Below are 16,773 nucleotides of genomic sequence, written 5' to 3'. Positions count from 1 at the left end.
AGGTTAACATAGATCGCATTCATAATTGGAGAAATTTCTTTGTGAAGTGGATGATGGTTCAAACAAAGACTTACAACTGCTCATAGTATAGAAGATAGGCATCAGTGGAAAGCTGAGCCACAGATAGCACAGCTGTTAAGATTTGACAAAATATTTTGGATCGAAGTTACACACGTGCGGCAAATCAAACCTTCAGAATGTTTAAAAGTACATATCATATTCATTTAATTTATAAGCAGATGTCTGAGTGAAGATTAATATTTGGAAAATTCATGATTGGCATGATCGATGAGGCGTTTTTTCAGTAAGTGCATTGTGGAAGTGTTTCACATGTGTAACTGCTGAAAACTGTCTTTCGCTTTTATCCACTTCACCGGAATTACTAGGAACCTACTTTAAGGAAACAGACTAATTATGATAGTAATATTACATCTCCTCCTTAAGTAATTATGGGAAGCATTAGATTAACTACCACAATACTGAAGAATCATCGCTGAGTTGTACACTAGTTTGTAGGACTGTGAAGACACTGCATGGGGAGTGGTAAGACCTGCAAAAAGCAAAACTTTCCAATTCAAAATCACTCAAGACCTTGCCTTTACTAGGTACTCACACCGATAGTCTTAGATTTCCAGCAGTTATATAAGAATATGTCCAAAGATAAATTGTTTTACAGATGTAAGATTCCAGGCACAATTAGATACAGTGCAAAACAAGGAGCTAAAGCACAGAATGCCGAGTGATAGAAAGTGGTGGGGTGATGCGCAGCGGTGAAGCTGCTGTGTGTGTTTGAGAGCTCGTCTGAACACAGTTGAGGCAGAGCGGACATGAAGGCTGTAGAGAAAAGAAATTGGAAGAGCTTTGTAAAAGAGAATCGATGGAGCCCGTTTCCCACTTGAAAAGATGGAAAGGGATCAAGATGACTGACGAAGGAAATGAGGATCTCTGGGGAAAACAAGGATTGACTGAGGAGATAAATTGGCGTTGAATGAAGCCAGATGCTCAAAGAACAAATGTTATCTACTTTAATGCTTCTAAGTAGGCTTGTTTTCCGGGTAATATGCCTTGATCAGACATGGTGGAGAGATTTTCCAGGAATCATTCCCATATATAACAGACTCTCACGTAGTACATATTTTGCTTTTTTATGAAATACTTCAGTGCAGAGATGTAGGAAAATAAGAAAACATGTACATCAGTAACTGCTATACACCATCAGGCCTTTGCTTCATGAGGTGAGCAGGCGTGCGGCAACTGTCCATTGGCCTTATACCTTACGTGGTATTTTAATCCTTATCTGCCATTTACTGCCAACACCTTGGAGAAATATTTATATTTATTTATATTTAAGGTATAGCAAATATATGCACATGTGAGGTGTGTTTTTTCTTCCAAGGTCTTTACAGAAACCCAGAAGCCCCATTTCCCCACTAGGAAATTTTCTTATTTACTGCATTAAACTCCTCAAGGTCTTGGTGGAGACTTCACAGATAAGGACAGTCAGAGTTACATGAAGATTCCTCCTATGTATTCACTCGTGCATTGAGATCTGTAACTGGAAAAGCACATGCTTAAAACCATTTTTTTTCCTGCAATTTAGAATCTTCTCCATCCAGAGAGAGGCCTGTTTTTTTTTTTTTTTAACAAACGTATTTAAGATGGACTGTTGTCTTTTTTAACTAGATCTTTAAAAAAAGGCAAAAACCCAAACTGTATGGTGACTTTCAATGATAAACTTTTATTCTGAATATACTGTTTTTGCACAAGATTTAACACAACGTTTTCTGGGATTATAAATATTTTTTATAACAGTATTATACAAATTTTTACAAAATGTTTTCATCCTGCTAGTTAATTTCCACAAAAGTGTCAAGAGGACATAATAAGGGAAGGGAAGATCTGTTGTTCACAAAAGCCACTTGGCCTGAAGCATGATGCACAATGAGCACTTCATGAAGGGAACCCCAAAAGCATGATCCCACAGTCATACCGCACAAGGAAAGGACAGCTTTGCCAGGTCACATTGGAAACTCAGTTGGCATCTTCGCAAGACAGTATCCCAAGAGTCTCAGTGGAATTTCCATGGTTCTGTTATGTGAACTAGAAACAAGGTAGATGGAACCATTGGTAAGGGCTATCGAATTCTGCAAAAATTCTGGAAGTGTTCAGCACTTGGTAGTTCTGTTGTAGTGATTTGTTCTTTACAGAAATGTACAGTGAATATTAACAATATGAACATTCTGCTATGGAAAACGATGCAAGTTCCAGCTAATGATAAAAATATTTGGAGATTGGGGCAAGTGGGAAAAAAAGAATCACAAAATCCATTGTGTCTTGCTAGGTTAGACTCTATGCCTTTAGACTCAGGAGTTTTAAATTAAGACGTCGAATTTCAGCTTTGGTGACTTGAAGACAGGCATTTAAATGAGATTTAACGTACAAGAGAGCATCAAATAAGCAAGTAACACTTGGGTTGCAAAGGTCACTTAAAGGGGATACTGCCTATTTGAACCCCATAAGGCCAGCTTTACAAGTAGTAAAAGGAATATTATATATAAGAAAACTTACAAATGGTAGCAACACTGTGTTTCCCAAGGTAAGCAATAACGCTTCAAGCTTTAGAAACATGAAAACAGAGGGCCAGGACCTAAAAATCTCTTCAGTCAAACTTTGCTAACTATGTCGTGTTAAAAACCCGTTACAAATGTGGACCACGATTGGCATTTGGCAGTAATGCTGGTTGTTCAAATGAAGAAAAGATGAAACCATTAATGCAGAAATTCTTTCCTGCCACTCAACACCAATGCAAGACTTGTTTTGACTTTGTTTATGTGAAAAAGGACACTGAGCTACGTGAGTATAGCAGCAATTAACTAATAAGAACAGTTTAAATGCTTTTTAAAATGATCGCTTATTTAGTTCTGTTTCTGTAAATAACACACTATACTTACTCTTGCTAAGAGAATTTGCAGAAAAGAATGTTAAATGTAATATTGTAATTTTGGTGGGGTGGGTGTTAGTGTCACTTAGAAGTGTTTACAAAAACATAAACGTTAGTGTAAGTCACGAAAAGCAGTTTTAGTCCGCGGACATGTTTTTGCCCAATTTCTTACCATATTTGTGGTTGTGGTGACATAGAACTCGAACCAAATGAGGTCTTGCAAAAGAGGTGCCAAGCTCAGTGGCGGCTAAGACAACCATCATGTCACTGACGGTCATACGCTTTGTGAGTGACATTAGCCACGAAAGTATAATCAATACAATTGAAACAAAATTGAAGGTCGGTTGTTGTTTGCCAGAAGCAATTCAATGGTTTCAATGTGCATCGCTCTTATGGATGGAGTCGCAGTTCCCTTTCCCAACATGTTCAGGATTTAAAGTAGTCCAGCAAAAGGTAATAATAAGTTTGAAATAACCAACACACAGCACGGCTTAAACATAGTTTCCCTCCCTTTACATCACCTTTCTGTTTTCTAAGGTCAACAGCAGTTATGATCAGACTAAAAATGACAATGTATCAGAAGTGGTGACCGATGTCACTTCAAAAGTCATCAGTTGGCGAAGTAATTTCAATTGCCCCTCCCCCTTTTGAACTGAAACAAAATCTCAACTTATAAAATGTATACAAATGGTACTCAGGGTAGCATGGTGGTCGGAACCAATAACAATCTAGGCAAAGCTATAAACAAAACAATAAACTATGTTAAAGAGTTGGCTACAACTTTGATATGTGGAGCATACTAAAGTATGCTGGAGATTGCAAATAATTCTGATTGTAAAATGATGCATATGAAAATTTCCAGCATATGCACACACCAATACTTGGCATGTGTAACTAAAAAGAAAAAAATCTTCATTTATCATAAAAATATATGCATACTTTCAGCTTACAGTAAAATTACTCTTCTTAGACACATTCATTGTTTTTACCCTCTCTTCAAATACTGTTTACTCCTGAAAATAATTTCTCAAAGCAGAATAAAGTTTAGCTACCATATTAATCTATAATGATATTTCTGACCTACTACACTAATGCTTTTTTCACCAAGGAAGCTGTATAAAATCAAATTTTTATTATTCACAATCAAGTGTTCATGTGCATACAGATAGATTCAAGGTTTCCTGTTTGTTCAGATTAATGTAAAACCTCTCAGGAAGTGGCGTGGGAATTTTGATCATATGATCATACCAAAATGGAGAGCCAGAAGCGGCGGGAGCAGCGGTTTCTGGATTGTACACGTTACAATTGAAACGAACAAAGAGGAAACCTAGGCTGGATCTCCATTGAGAACATATATGTACTTTTCAAAAAAATAAATGTGTTAAATCTGATTTATGTACTTAAAATATCTGTACATAGGTTTTCAGGCAGAAGCATGAATCTGTATAAAATCCATGAATTCTCATGTCCCCCCCGTTTGCCTAACCCCGGTCATTCAGCACGTCCGTCACACAGTATATTCAGAGAAATTTCAACATGTTAAAAGATGACGCAGGTGCATTTACACTGCAAGGTTCGGATTCTTACATGACAACCTTGTCACCCACTGCACTCTTCAGTGGACTATACTCTACAGGAAGAAGGAAAAACAAACCGGAAAGTTAAGGTAGCAGCAGCATCATGCAAAATACCCTTGGCCACCCACGTTCATCACCCGCAGGAAAACACTTCCCCTCCCCCCACAAGCGTCTCTTAGAGTGAGCTAAATATCTGACTAGCACTACATGACTGTACTTTGAACAGAAGGGACATGACGTCACGCGTTAAAGGGCTTCCGTGGATGAGGAAATGTGTCATGAATTCCAATTTCACCCGCAAGCACCTGCAACCTCGTCACCCCTTCCTCATTTTCAAACCAACGCTTCGCACCTAACCCGAAATCAACTGGTCACAGTTGCGTTTTGTTTTTGGCAGAGAAATCATTCTTTTATAAGGCATTTGATTCATGGCAAATTGTTTTTTTGGTAGAAAATTAGCCATTAGTTTGTATTTCAACAGTTTAGACCAATGGATTTTCTCCCTCCCTCTCTCTATACTTAATAACCACTCACAGCAGGAATTACTCTTTAACAGAAAATAAGTGAAGGCAAAAATGTCATTGCCCCCCGCCCTAGGGCTTTCTCTCTTTTCTTTTCTTCTTCTTCTTCTTGGTAAAACTGCAGCAGGTTGAAACTGTAGATCAGTCAAGACGCTGCTTCTTTTCGCAATGCCTGCCCGGGGGAGCCTCCTACATGTAATCACCAGTGGCGCGACAGTGAACCCCCAAATTCCCACAGAGCACAGACAGAGTTTTGCTTTGATGGTGGACACGGATGACGCAGCATTCACACAAGCTCCAGGTTCTGACACCCCGACATGCAGCCAGTGGGTGATCAAGAATCTGAGCCTTAGATTGGTGCCATGGTAGAGACCTGGCTAATGTTCTGGGTAGCTTCTTCAACTGACTCTAAGAATGTAACTGAGGGCTCGTGTGTTGGCAGGGTCTGGATTGTAGTTGCAGAGATGGGGTCGGAAGGTCACCATAGGTAGTGTCTTCTGCCGGATGCGAGCCACAGGAGGAGAAACTGGAGTCCAATGATAGACCACAAGGAAGGGTTTAATGCAGAGACACCACCACAGTCGGTATAATCTTCCTGTTGGAGACGCATACAAATAAAGAACATTACCATCTTGAGGAAACATGTAAAAAGCAACTTGTAGGTTAACTCATATTTGCTCCACTTGTGAACTTACCTGGTAAAATTGTTTTTACCTGGAACTGAACTGGGTAATATTGATCTAGATTTTACTGTACAGAAATTGTGCTAAAGTGGTCTCCATGGTGGTATTTGTCAAATGTTTGAAATTCTGACAGTGATGAATGGAAGCTACTAATAAATTCTTGTTTGGATATAGGAATTACTAATTAAAAACTCGACTGCAATGATGAACAATCCTTTATATTTACATATCTAAGATATAAACATAAAATGTAATAATATTTTAATAATTACCAACAATTATGATGTTAAATCTGTTATCCATAAGCAGAAATCGATAAGCTGTAGAAATAAAGATCCATTTCCCATATTTCTGATGTCCAAGATGAACTTCTAGGCTACAGGCACCCTGATGTTAGGAATTATAGTAACGTGAGAAATAACATATTTGGACCTGAAGCAATACGAGGGCATCCTGAAAACACAGTCCAAATAAAGAACTAAGGTAGAAAGAGGAGCCAGGCTTATCCACTGAGCCATGCCGTGACGCAGTATGTGTGGTGTCCACACCCACTGGCTCTCTTCACAGAGCCAGCAGAGGCTCAGGCAGATGCCCAAGAGCACAGCTCTTCTTGACCTTTCGTTCCATGGTTTCATACTTTGCAACATTTTCCACAGTTTAAGATTCCCCACCCTGGGGCTGGAGAGATGGCTCAGAGGTTAAGAGCACTGATTGTTCTTCTATAGGTCCTGAGTTCAATTCCCAGCAACCCATGGTGGCTCACAACCATCTGTAAGGAGATCTGGTGCCCCCTTCTGGCCTGCAGGCACACATGCAGAGAGAACACTGTAAACAACTAAATAAAAATCTTTTTTTTTTTTAAAAAAAAAAGATTCCCCACACTGTAGTGAATTTCATAAGTGAAAGTCATGTCCACTCATTCTCATAAAGGTACTTTTAAAAATTCATTGACCCAAGGCTCATCTTGAATGGATCGAGATAGGTTACAGATAAATGTGAGCAAGGGTTTTCTGTAGAGTAATTTTACAGAGTCTAAACTCTCAAAGACTGGGAGCTTCCGATTTACTTCCCTGCCAGAGATTAAAGCACTACTCGAAGCTGAGTAAATGAATGGATTTGTGTTTGGAGGTAGCATAGCTGTTTTCTATTCAAGAAAATGCTGAGAAAATAATACACCAAGGGAGAATTTTTAAATTTGAAATGCTGCCTCTTAAATTCTGGGGCAGCTTGAATGTATTTGGTCCTCATAAGCTCATAGGGAGTGGCACTATTAGGAAGTATGGCTTTGTTGGAGGAAGTGAGTCCCTATGAGGGGGAGGGGCTTTGAGGGTTTCTAGTCTCAAGATACCCCAGTGTCTCAGTCAACTTCTTGTTATCTGTAAGAGGCAGTACTCTCAGCTTCAGCATTACATCTTCCTGCACACCACCATGCTCCCTGCCATGATAAGGGACTGAACCTCAAAAACCGTAAGCAAGCTATCCTCATTAAATGCTTTCCTTATAGGAGAGGCCATGGTCATGGTGTCTCTTCACAGCAATAGAAACCTTAACTAAGACAGATATAAAGAGTTAGATGGTTCTAACCTGACTAGCTAACGGAGTAGATCATCAGTTCTCACCTTTTTGACAGCTCAGGAGAACTCAGTGCTGTGTAATATTCCTTTCCCACACCCTGTTCTCAGGTGTTCTTGGCTAACACTCTGGGTAGTCTAGAAATTTGTCTGGGATTCTCTTGCTCTCCCTGGGCTGGCCTCACTCCGTCAGGATCTCTAACTGGTGAGATTTTCCAGAGTTTAGCTTTCTGTCCTCTTTTTTTTCCCTCCTTGTTTGGTTTATTTAAAATAAAATTCACCTACTGTACTTGGAAATTACTCTTCTGTTACAGCCCCCGCCCATCTCTCCTCTGATCTTATGTCACCAACTCTCCTCTCGTCTATACTGTGAGGTTTAAAGCTTCACTACCAAGCTTGCTGATTCTTCCCAGTGTCCCTAAGTGGTACTTTTAGCATATATCAGGACAAAGACTCCCAGGTAATTTGAGATTCCTTTCTTTCTCAAGTCAAATTCGCCAGCAAGTCCTCTTAACTGTGGCTTCAAAATCCACTTCCAAATTTCCTGTTCTCTATCTCAGGTCCATGGCCATCACCTCACTATGAGGGGCCTCACTTTTCTCATTGCTTCTGCTTTTCTCCAAACAACTGTCCTCGTGAACCAGAGGTCACATCCTTCGACCTCGTATGTGAGATGTGAACCAAGCTCTAAAGACAACCCACATCTGTCCTAAGGACGACAGGCCTTCGTCATGACACATTCCCACATCCCATCTTTCCCCTTCCCTGACTCCGCTGCCGCTCTCTACAATGCACCCTCTAGCTCAGAGCGTTTTCACGTCTTTCTCGCTTTCTTCAGCCGCTTTTCTCTCCAAGGAGAGTAACCCCCAAAGAGTTCAGTTACACTTAATTTAAAGAAAACTTGGATATTTTAGAAATTTTTTTTCAAAATGAAATACTTTGATTAAGGGGATATTATATTTTGTTTTGTGTTCTGAATTATAACTATGTCACTTATTTCCAATGACGTAAAACAGCTGAATATATCCAACAATAATGGATCACTTTTAATTTTAGGGAAATCTGTGGGCAGATAGAATCTTCAGAATTACCCTTTAAATATACCCCTAACACATGCTGTGTTTCCTTTCATTTTTTAAAGAAATATTTTCATTAACCTTAACTTCCTTAACCCATGAGTTGAATGATTTTTTTCATCCATGTTAAGCATTGACTCAGCGCATCCATGGTCATCCCACAAGACCCTTACATTTGGGGCCCATTGACTTTCCCCTGTAGATAAAGAAGGGAGGACAAGGAGGCACATAAGGTCTTCTTGTGAGCAGCAACAATTGCTAAGAAGGAGAGATTTGGGGGAGGTGTAGCTGGCCACATGCTGCGTAGACTCCTGTCAATTAACTTGGGAGGAATCCTTACTTGCAGCTGTTGCCTTCCCTATCTGAAGTGAATGCAGAGACACAGCAGGAAAGGTCACATAATGTCATGAACCTCACAAGCTAGTGAGAACACTAGGTCAAGATTTTACATGTAGAAAGCCTAAGAATCACACACATATAAAGCACATATTCACTTTATGTACTCAGTGACTTACGTTTATAATCTGGGTTTGTTTAAAGTGATACAGTTCTCCCAATGGGCATGCTTTAACTTTAATGACCTTCAGCGATTTTGCTTGTCTTTCTTTTGCTCTTTACCTTGTTGGTCTGCAATAAAAACCCCGTTGAAAGGTCTACTTTGGATGCTATTGTTTTAGGAAGTCCTTGTGGTGTGGAGCTTTGTAATTGTATAGCCATACTACGACAGTGTGCCAGGGCTCTTGCAGTAGATGCTCAGGAGGGTCACAGGTGATGTGCCCAGATGGCAAGTGTTTACTTAATGCTGGTTCATGCCTTGGGCTGCAGAACTGTGGGAAAGCACTCTGCCTTGGAAAGCAAGTATCTCGTGAGAACAATCTGCGCTCAGACATTTGTGTGGTAGACACTGGATTTGCGCAAAGAGATCAGAGTCTAAAGCCTTCTCTGTAAATAATGCTTACATTGAAAATTGACTTCTATTTGTGTAGAAAAGTTGTTAAACAAAGAAAAGCTATCATTGCAGTAGCCAGTGACGAAGGATGAACAACCTTAGGCATTATGGTGCAGTATTGTTTCTGCACTAAAGCATGGAAAATTCTCATCATTCAATGGCCATATACACATGCTCATATTTCCGTAAGCATCCTTCATGGTTTTCCTGATGTTCTTGTCTATTTTATTAATAAAATTTCAGGTCCTCTTTACAACATTTACCTGCAATTTTCTTTAATATTTGTTTCATGGAATAGTTTCATTAAGTAGTGGTAGCTTAAAAAGCTCAGTAGTTATTATTTTACATCTAAGTGATAAGGTATGATTCATATCTATCTAAAATTTTTATAATTGTAAAAGTAAATTGCATAATGAAACATAAAAACTAATGTATTTTTATACCATTTCATATATGTCATATCATATAAGTTGATACCCTTTGGTTCCCTTTTGTTCATCTTTATTACCATTAAAAATAAGGACATCTAGCCGGGCAGTGGTGGCGCACGCCTTTAATCCCAGCATTTGGGAGGCAGAGGCAGGCGGATCTCTGTGAGTTCGAGACCAGCCTGGTCTACAGAGGTAGTTCCAGGACAGGCTCCAAAGCCACAGAAAAACCCTGTCTCGAAAAACAAACAAACAAACAAAAATAAGGACATCTATAGAAGCATCCTATTACATTTAAAGTGATTAATTATATACTTTTAATGGACTGATAAATGTATATTCCAGATCACACTGTGTATCTTGGTTTGAGAACATATGTATGTATTTTACAAAGGAATATTCTTTGAACTATTTTACCATGAAAACCGTTGTTTTGTCATCTCAGAGAACAAACGTGGCTGTTTCCTGTGCTTTCCTCTGCTCTCCCAATCTTCCACGAGCCCACTCTGCTCTTACTAACATCCACCTGATCTGGGGAATTCCTAATCAATGACTACTTGAGGACCAATGATGGCAGAGCCGGACAAATGCCACTGCAGCATTACCGTGACGATAATTCTAGAGCATCAGAAATGAAACAGGGTAAACGATACACGGAACACGAGCCACAGAGGCACCCGCAGCAGCCTGCTTTCTTGCTACAGAAACTTCCCCAAAGATTAAAGATTAATGGCCATTTTGGCCCAGGTTCAAATACTAGTGCTTAAAATGAGTTCAAAACTTAGAACTCTTTATATTAAAATATTAAAATAAGCATACACATATTTTGGGAATAAGTCCTAAGATGCTACTTAAGTTAGATTTGCTGGGAAAAAAAGAAAATGAATAAGAAAAACATCTGAATGACTGGCTCAGATATTCTTAAACTACCTATTACATTTGAAATGGTACATTAATTATACATAAACATTTTAAAAATTAAATCAAGGTCACAAGTTCTAATAATTATGTATTGAAAGTAAAATTTCCTGAAAGTTTTTCAATTTTTATCTATATTGGTGTAATGATTCTACCAACACCTTATAAGAAACATAATGATCTTTAAACCAACATAGGCATTTGATCCGCTGGGCTTAGCATGAGAAACAGATGCAAAATTTGAAAAAGAGTACCTACAAAATAATATTAGTATTGGAATTGTAATAATCTTGTTTCAGAATATGTTTTATCATGGACTTAAGTATATGGGTTCTTTTCTAAAATTCTAAGTCAAAACCAAAAGAAAAAAAAACATTAGAGGAAGTGACTGGTCATTTTCTAGAAGGAAAATGAGGCTAGGATCTAGCTAGCATCGTGGAGCTGGCAGGACTCCTTGTACAAACAACTTGATCCTATTAACAACGGGCGGAGTAGCAAGTACAGGGGAGGGAAAGAAAGCCCAGCAAAGAAGACAAGCAGGAGGAGATTTCCTGCAGTCTACGGGCAGTTAGCAGTTAGGTGAGCCTCCACCCGGCACAGTGGCACAGTGCCATTGCAAGTAAGCGCCGAGAAAGTACTCTACTGCTGAAGACACATGGTTAGCACTGGCCAAAACAGCTGACACATCCAGACTGCTGGAAGGTGTCAAACGTCATCAGTGTCTTGATTAAAAGGTACAGTGTCTTCTGATGAGAATATGTGAGGTGGGGTTTTTACATCGTCTTGTAAAGTCTTCTCTGTGACTTTAATCTGTGCTTGTACTACTGAAGTTCATGATGAGTAGCTGATGAATGACGTTTCTGTAATGACTGACATTTCTCTGGGGCCCCTAAGCAGCTCTTTGAGAAATGGCTAACCTAACATGAGCAGGCCGCTAGAAAACATGACAGCTGGAAGGTATGGTAGAGATAATGGCAGGAGTTTTTATATCTGTGTGCTCCAAAACGCCTTCCGTGCTAAATTCGGAAAAAGTAATTTTAATTTTGAATCCCTTTTCAAGACAATACATCAGTTCTTCTTAAACAGATCTGGCTGCCACATCTTATATTTCAGATCTGTTCCCACCAACAATTTGATTTGTTTAACTTGCTATGAGAATGTGCCATGCATGTGACGAGGAGGTCAGAAAAGAACATCCTCTGTCCATCTTTATTGCCTCGAGACAGTGACTGCCGCTGAGCTGAAAGCTCATCACGTTGGCAAGGGTGGATGTCCAGTACGACTGCGATCTGCCTATATTCGCTCCCTAATGCTGGGGTTCCAATCACTGGCAGTCATATCTGGCTTTTTTTATTTTATTTTATTTTATTATTGAGAAAAGGAAAAAAAAAGTTTCCCCCTCCTCCCAGCCTCCCATTTGCCTCCCCCTCCTCCCACCCTTCTCCCCCAAAAATGTGTAGCCCAGGCTGGCCTCGAACTCGTGATCCTCCTGCCTCTGCCTCCTTCAGCAAATCCTACCGGCGCGTGCCACCACAACTGGCTCATATCTGGCTTTTTATGTGGATTCAGAGAATTAAAACTCAGCTACTCTGCTTGTTTAAAATTAGCATATCAATTTGTGTAACATATTCCTGTGAAAACTATTTCTGAGGCTGATATTGCTGTGCTTTAGGAAGAACACCTGTAAAAACACACATTGATTCCTAGATGTCTCTACAAGTCTTAAAAAAAAAAAACCCAATTCACAAGAAGACAGTGCTCTGTTCTGTTTGAATACTCTTTGGGGTATGTAAGCCAGTGAACAAAAATAAAACAGAAAAATTAGAGACCTGGGTAATATTACATTGATAGTAGTAAAAGGATATAGAAGTGATCTATTACAGTCATTTTTGTGAACAAAGATGGCTAATTTTAGAAGCAAAGGCATTGAATATATATAAGAATATATGCATATATAAATTAATAAACGAACATTTGATCTAGCTGAATATATGTGTATTAACTGACTATAATAGGATGTCAAAGCAGTAGGAAGTAGAAAGCACTACATTTTAGGAAAGGTTGTACTCATCATTAAACAATATATATTAGGTATGAGTTATAATATTTTGTGAGCTTAACCCTCTATTTTGTCTAAGATAAAAGGAAAATAAATTAATGCAATTGAGGGAGTAATAGAATTTAAAATGATATAGTGGAAAGGAGGAGAAAATAATTAAATAATAACACAAAGAGACTGTGGCAACATGTACAAGACCTGTATAGGTCTGTGCATGATGGGTCCTAGGGCTAAAGATCAAGAAGACACAGGCCCCCATCCCTAACCCAGAAGCTATCTCCAATTAAGAGTCACTTGCAAATGAAAAGCTAGTTTTCTCCAAGGGAGTTTCACTGGGGAAGCAAACAAACCACCCTTAAGGTCAAGCCCCATGCCCAGCTCTAGATGACCAACATAAAATGAACTTAAGGGAATCTTTGGAGGTTCTTTGTCTCATAAAGTTGTGTCAGAGTTTTTGCTTTATGTTTGGTTTTGTTTTAGTTTTAAAACCTTATAAGTCTTTTGTGTATGTATTATGACTTCTTGATGTGGGATTCCCCCTCTGTATGCTGTGAGTATCATTGGTTAATAAAGAAGCTGCTTTTGGCCAGTGACTTATCAGAGTAAAGCCAGGCTGGAAGATATATATATATATATATATATATATATATATATATATATATATATATATATATATATAGAGAGAGAGAGAGAGAGAGAGAGAGAGAGAGAGTAGGCAAAATCAGGGAGAAGCCATGTAACTGCTGCTGGAGAAAGATGCACCAGAACCTTTCCGGTAAGCCATAGTCACGTGGCAATACACAGAATAATAGAAATGGGTTAATTTAAGATACAAGGGTTAGCCAGAAATATGCCTAAGTTACTGGCCAAACAGTATTGGAAATAATATAGTTTCTGTGTGATTATTTCAGTTTTGGGCAAGCGGTTTCCGCCAACAGCTTCTGGTTTTGTGTTTTTATGGGATTCCTGTGTGTGTAAAAGTATGTCTACATGTGATTTTTGTGCTTTTTGCGGTTCTTTTTCTTGTCTGTGGTTTTGTCCTACTCAGGTTTGTTTCATTTTATTGTTATTTCTTAGATTCAGGATCTAGATGGGAAGGTAGGGAGGGGAGGGGAGGAGGACCTGGGAGTAGCTGCGATAGAAAGGGGATGGTAATCAGAATATATTGTACCATAAAACCTATTTCAAATGAAAGGAAAAGGAGCGTGCGCTTCAAGTCTGTAGCACTCTGTCAACACCAGGTCATCAAATAACAGCTCTTGCTAGTGTGTGCCCTGCTAGCATTGTATACTCGGGCTTTTGGACAGCCAGTACACCATCCTCATGGTTAGTATGACTTTGGTCTGCCAGCATCCATGTTCTCCTGTGGTCTTTGGATGTCTCAAAGGCAGCCCTGGTAATACGGTAGGGCTGTAATATATTATAGATTCTCTGAAAGAAAAAGCCTAACCAATTGTTTTTGAAATGACTCTCAGTCATTTTTCCTTAAATGCTTTACTTAACAATTAATAAGTAATTCATAAGCTATATTCATATAAAAGATATAGTTTGAGTGAATGGAGAATTGTCATAGTGGTTAGGGCTGATCTTTCAGAACATCTATGTTTGATTCCCAGTCCTCATGTGATGGCTGACAACAAGCTATAACTCTAGTCCCAGAGGCTGTGATGGCCTCTTCAGGCCACCTTGGGCATGAGGCACAAAGGTAGTGCACAGATTATATATGCAGACAAAACATCCATATACACAAAAGATTTTCTTAAAAAAACTGATATAGGAGAAAATATAATAAAATACTTAGATAATAACTATCCAAACAAGTTTTTAATTGGATGATGACTAAACACATCTTAATTAAAATCAAAATAACACCTGCAGGATTGGAATATAAATTAAGTTGGTGACATATTTCCTGTGATTAACATTTTATACAAGTTATTATTATTTATTATTATGTCTTTAACATAACTGTATAGACTATTAAAAAGTTTATTGAAGTTTTGATTGAAAGTAAGATAGTGGAAAATGCAGAAGAACTCCTAACCTTATGCTAACCATAAAAAGCTAATGAAATGAAATTTTAATTTACTAGGAAGTACATCACATTCAAGAGAAAACCTACGGTAAAGACATAATGATGAGTTAAAAATAACACATCTCTTTAACTCCTGTGGAAAGTGACTATTATTTTCTATTACTGCAACTCATGGAAACCCTTACCAGGACATTGTTGTCAAAGCAGACATCAGGCCCTTTTCGGTATCTGGGTTGCTTCACCATGTCACAAGGATCTGGACCGTCAGCTAGAGAGGCTTGTCAAGGAACAGGGTGGATGGAACTTCTTCCCCACATGGTCAAAAGAGGCAATGAGATGCATGGATTTCCAAAATCAATTACGACCAACCTATGCCAGTGTTCTCAGCCAAGAGAACCAATTCAAGTATTTGGAATGGTGAGAAACTGTATGTTCAGTGAACTGTTCTCACAGGTCCTGAGTACTGTCATCAGTTCTGACCTCCCATGCAAAGTTTGGTACTGCAGTATTTTTCTTCTGAAGGATAATAAACAGGGTGAGAAACTGAAATACTCATTGCTTTAAGATGCTCTCCTCCAGACATCTCCTGCAGCAAAGGATACAAGTCTGCTCCGCTTGCATGAGCAGCCGCGTGTCACAGGGACACGTTCCTTTGCTCTCCACCATGATGAATACTAAGTTGGTGTTCATCAGCTTCTCTACATGGAAGATTCTGCAAAATACATTGTAGAAAAGATCACTAAATGAAAACCATCTTCTGGAAAAAAAGAAGAATGGAAATCATTCCAAGATCCTTTCTTAATGAAAAGAAAGATAAAACAATGTATTAAAAAACCAAAACAAAGCATCACCATCTGGGATAACACACACACACACACACACACACACACACACACACACACACACACACACGAGTATGACTTCAAGATCACTATGTTTTTACTTACTAACATGAACACATTCCCTCTCTCAAAAATAGAAAATCTTTAAGGTCATATTAAAACCATCTTTGATTGAAATCTTTAAAGTTGTTGGTCCTAATTACAAAAATAAGTACTATTCAGTTAATGTCCAAAATCCTAAAAATGCTTCATTTTTAAACATACAGGAAATGGCAGAATTTATAATTGGCAATAAACCAGCAATACTTTATTTTGAAGGCAGGCAAAGCAGGAAACAAAAAGCAGCTAAGCATATTGTCAAGCTGAGGTTCAGGAGAGAGTGCGGATTAAGGCTCCTCATAGGCTTTCCGCAAGGGCACAAATGTTTTCTATCCAATATGGGAAGCAAGGCTCTTGCAAGGTGACATAAAATTTTTCATTATTGCATTTAACTTTAATGGTAATACAGATAGGTGTCTGTAGTTGGAAACCGTTAATTGCAGAATTCAGAGACAGAATCAGGCTCTACGCTCCATGCCCAGTGTCAGTTGCTTAGTTTTCCTTTGTAACCAATATGTGAGCAAGATCTAATTTCTTTACGTTTTCTCAAATGAATTTTACTAGCTTATCCTTTTGAACTGGGGAGAAAACATCGACTACCTTAAGTGAGAGTGCTTTCAAGCGATGCGTTAGACCAGTCTCTATCCTCTCAGTTCTTCATGTACGCATCGCCGTGAGAGGACCACAATTAGCGCACAGCCAAGGTGCTGTGCACATACCCCAACTGCAGCCACGCCAGGCTGCTCCTCCAGTTTCTAAACTTGAAAGTTCTGTACACTCACTTTTAAATAAAGTGATCTTTACCCAGAGTTCATATCTGACTTCTCCCTTTACCTTCCTCCTCATGAACTATACCTCCTTGCAGAAGTAGCTTACAAAATCAAGTCGTAAAAAATATTAACTATGCCTGTTGGTTACTCCTTGGAGTAAACAGTTATTGTTATGTTGTAGACTAACTTTATCAGCCCCCAGCAACCATTCCAATGCTTTCCTAGGTCACCTTACCTCGTCCCCTTCCTTTCTGCTGTTCGTGTTATTCTGGAAAACTTGCCCTCCATCTCTTTTTAGAAAGCC

The 16,773-nt window shown here is 38.9% G+C and overlaps 1 protein-coding gene across 6 annotated transcripts in view; it reads right to left on the bottom strand.

Moving 5' to 3' along the window:
• Positions 1-1,718: 1,718 nt before the first annotated feature.
• Positions 1,719-16,773, bottom strand: part of Cacna2d1 (calcium voltage-gated channel auxiliary subunit alpha2delta 1) — a 403,873-nt gene continuing 388,818 nt past the window's right edge. For all 6 annotated transcript variants that reach the window (XM_075956382.1, XM_075956383.1, XM_075956384.1 and 3 more), the window contains 3 exons: positions 15,361-15,470; positions 14,944-15,026; positions 1,719-5,634 (listed from right to left, as the gene is read on the bottom strand). In XM_075956382.1, coding sequence (XP_075812497.1) covers positions 5,518-5,634; positions 14,944-15,026; positions 15,361-15,470 — 310 coding nt within the window. In that variant the 3' untranslated portion in view covers positions 1,719-5,517. The remainder of the gene's footprint in view (positions 5,635-14,943; positions 15,027-15,360; positions 15,471-16,773) is intronic.

This window comes from Microtus pennsylvanicus, chromosome 22 (genome assembly GCF_037038515.1).
Source record: "Microtus pennsylvanicus isolate mMicPen1 chromosome 22, mMicPen1.hap1, whole genome shotgun sequence".
In the NCBI taxonomy this organism is placed as follows: Eukaryota; Metazoa; Chordata; class Mammalia; order Rodentia; family Cricetidae; genus Microtus; species Microtus pennsylvanicus.
The sequence above is the reverse complement of the archived record's forward strand: the minus strand, read 5'-3'. Positions and strand labels throughout refer to the sequence as shown.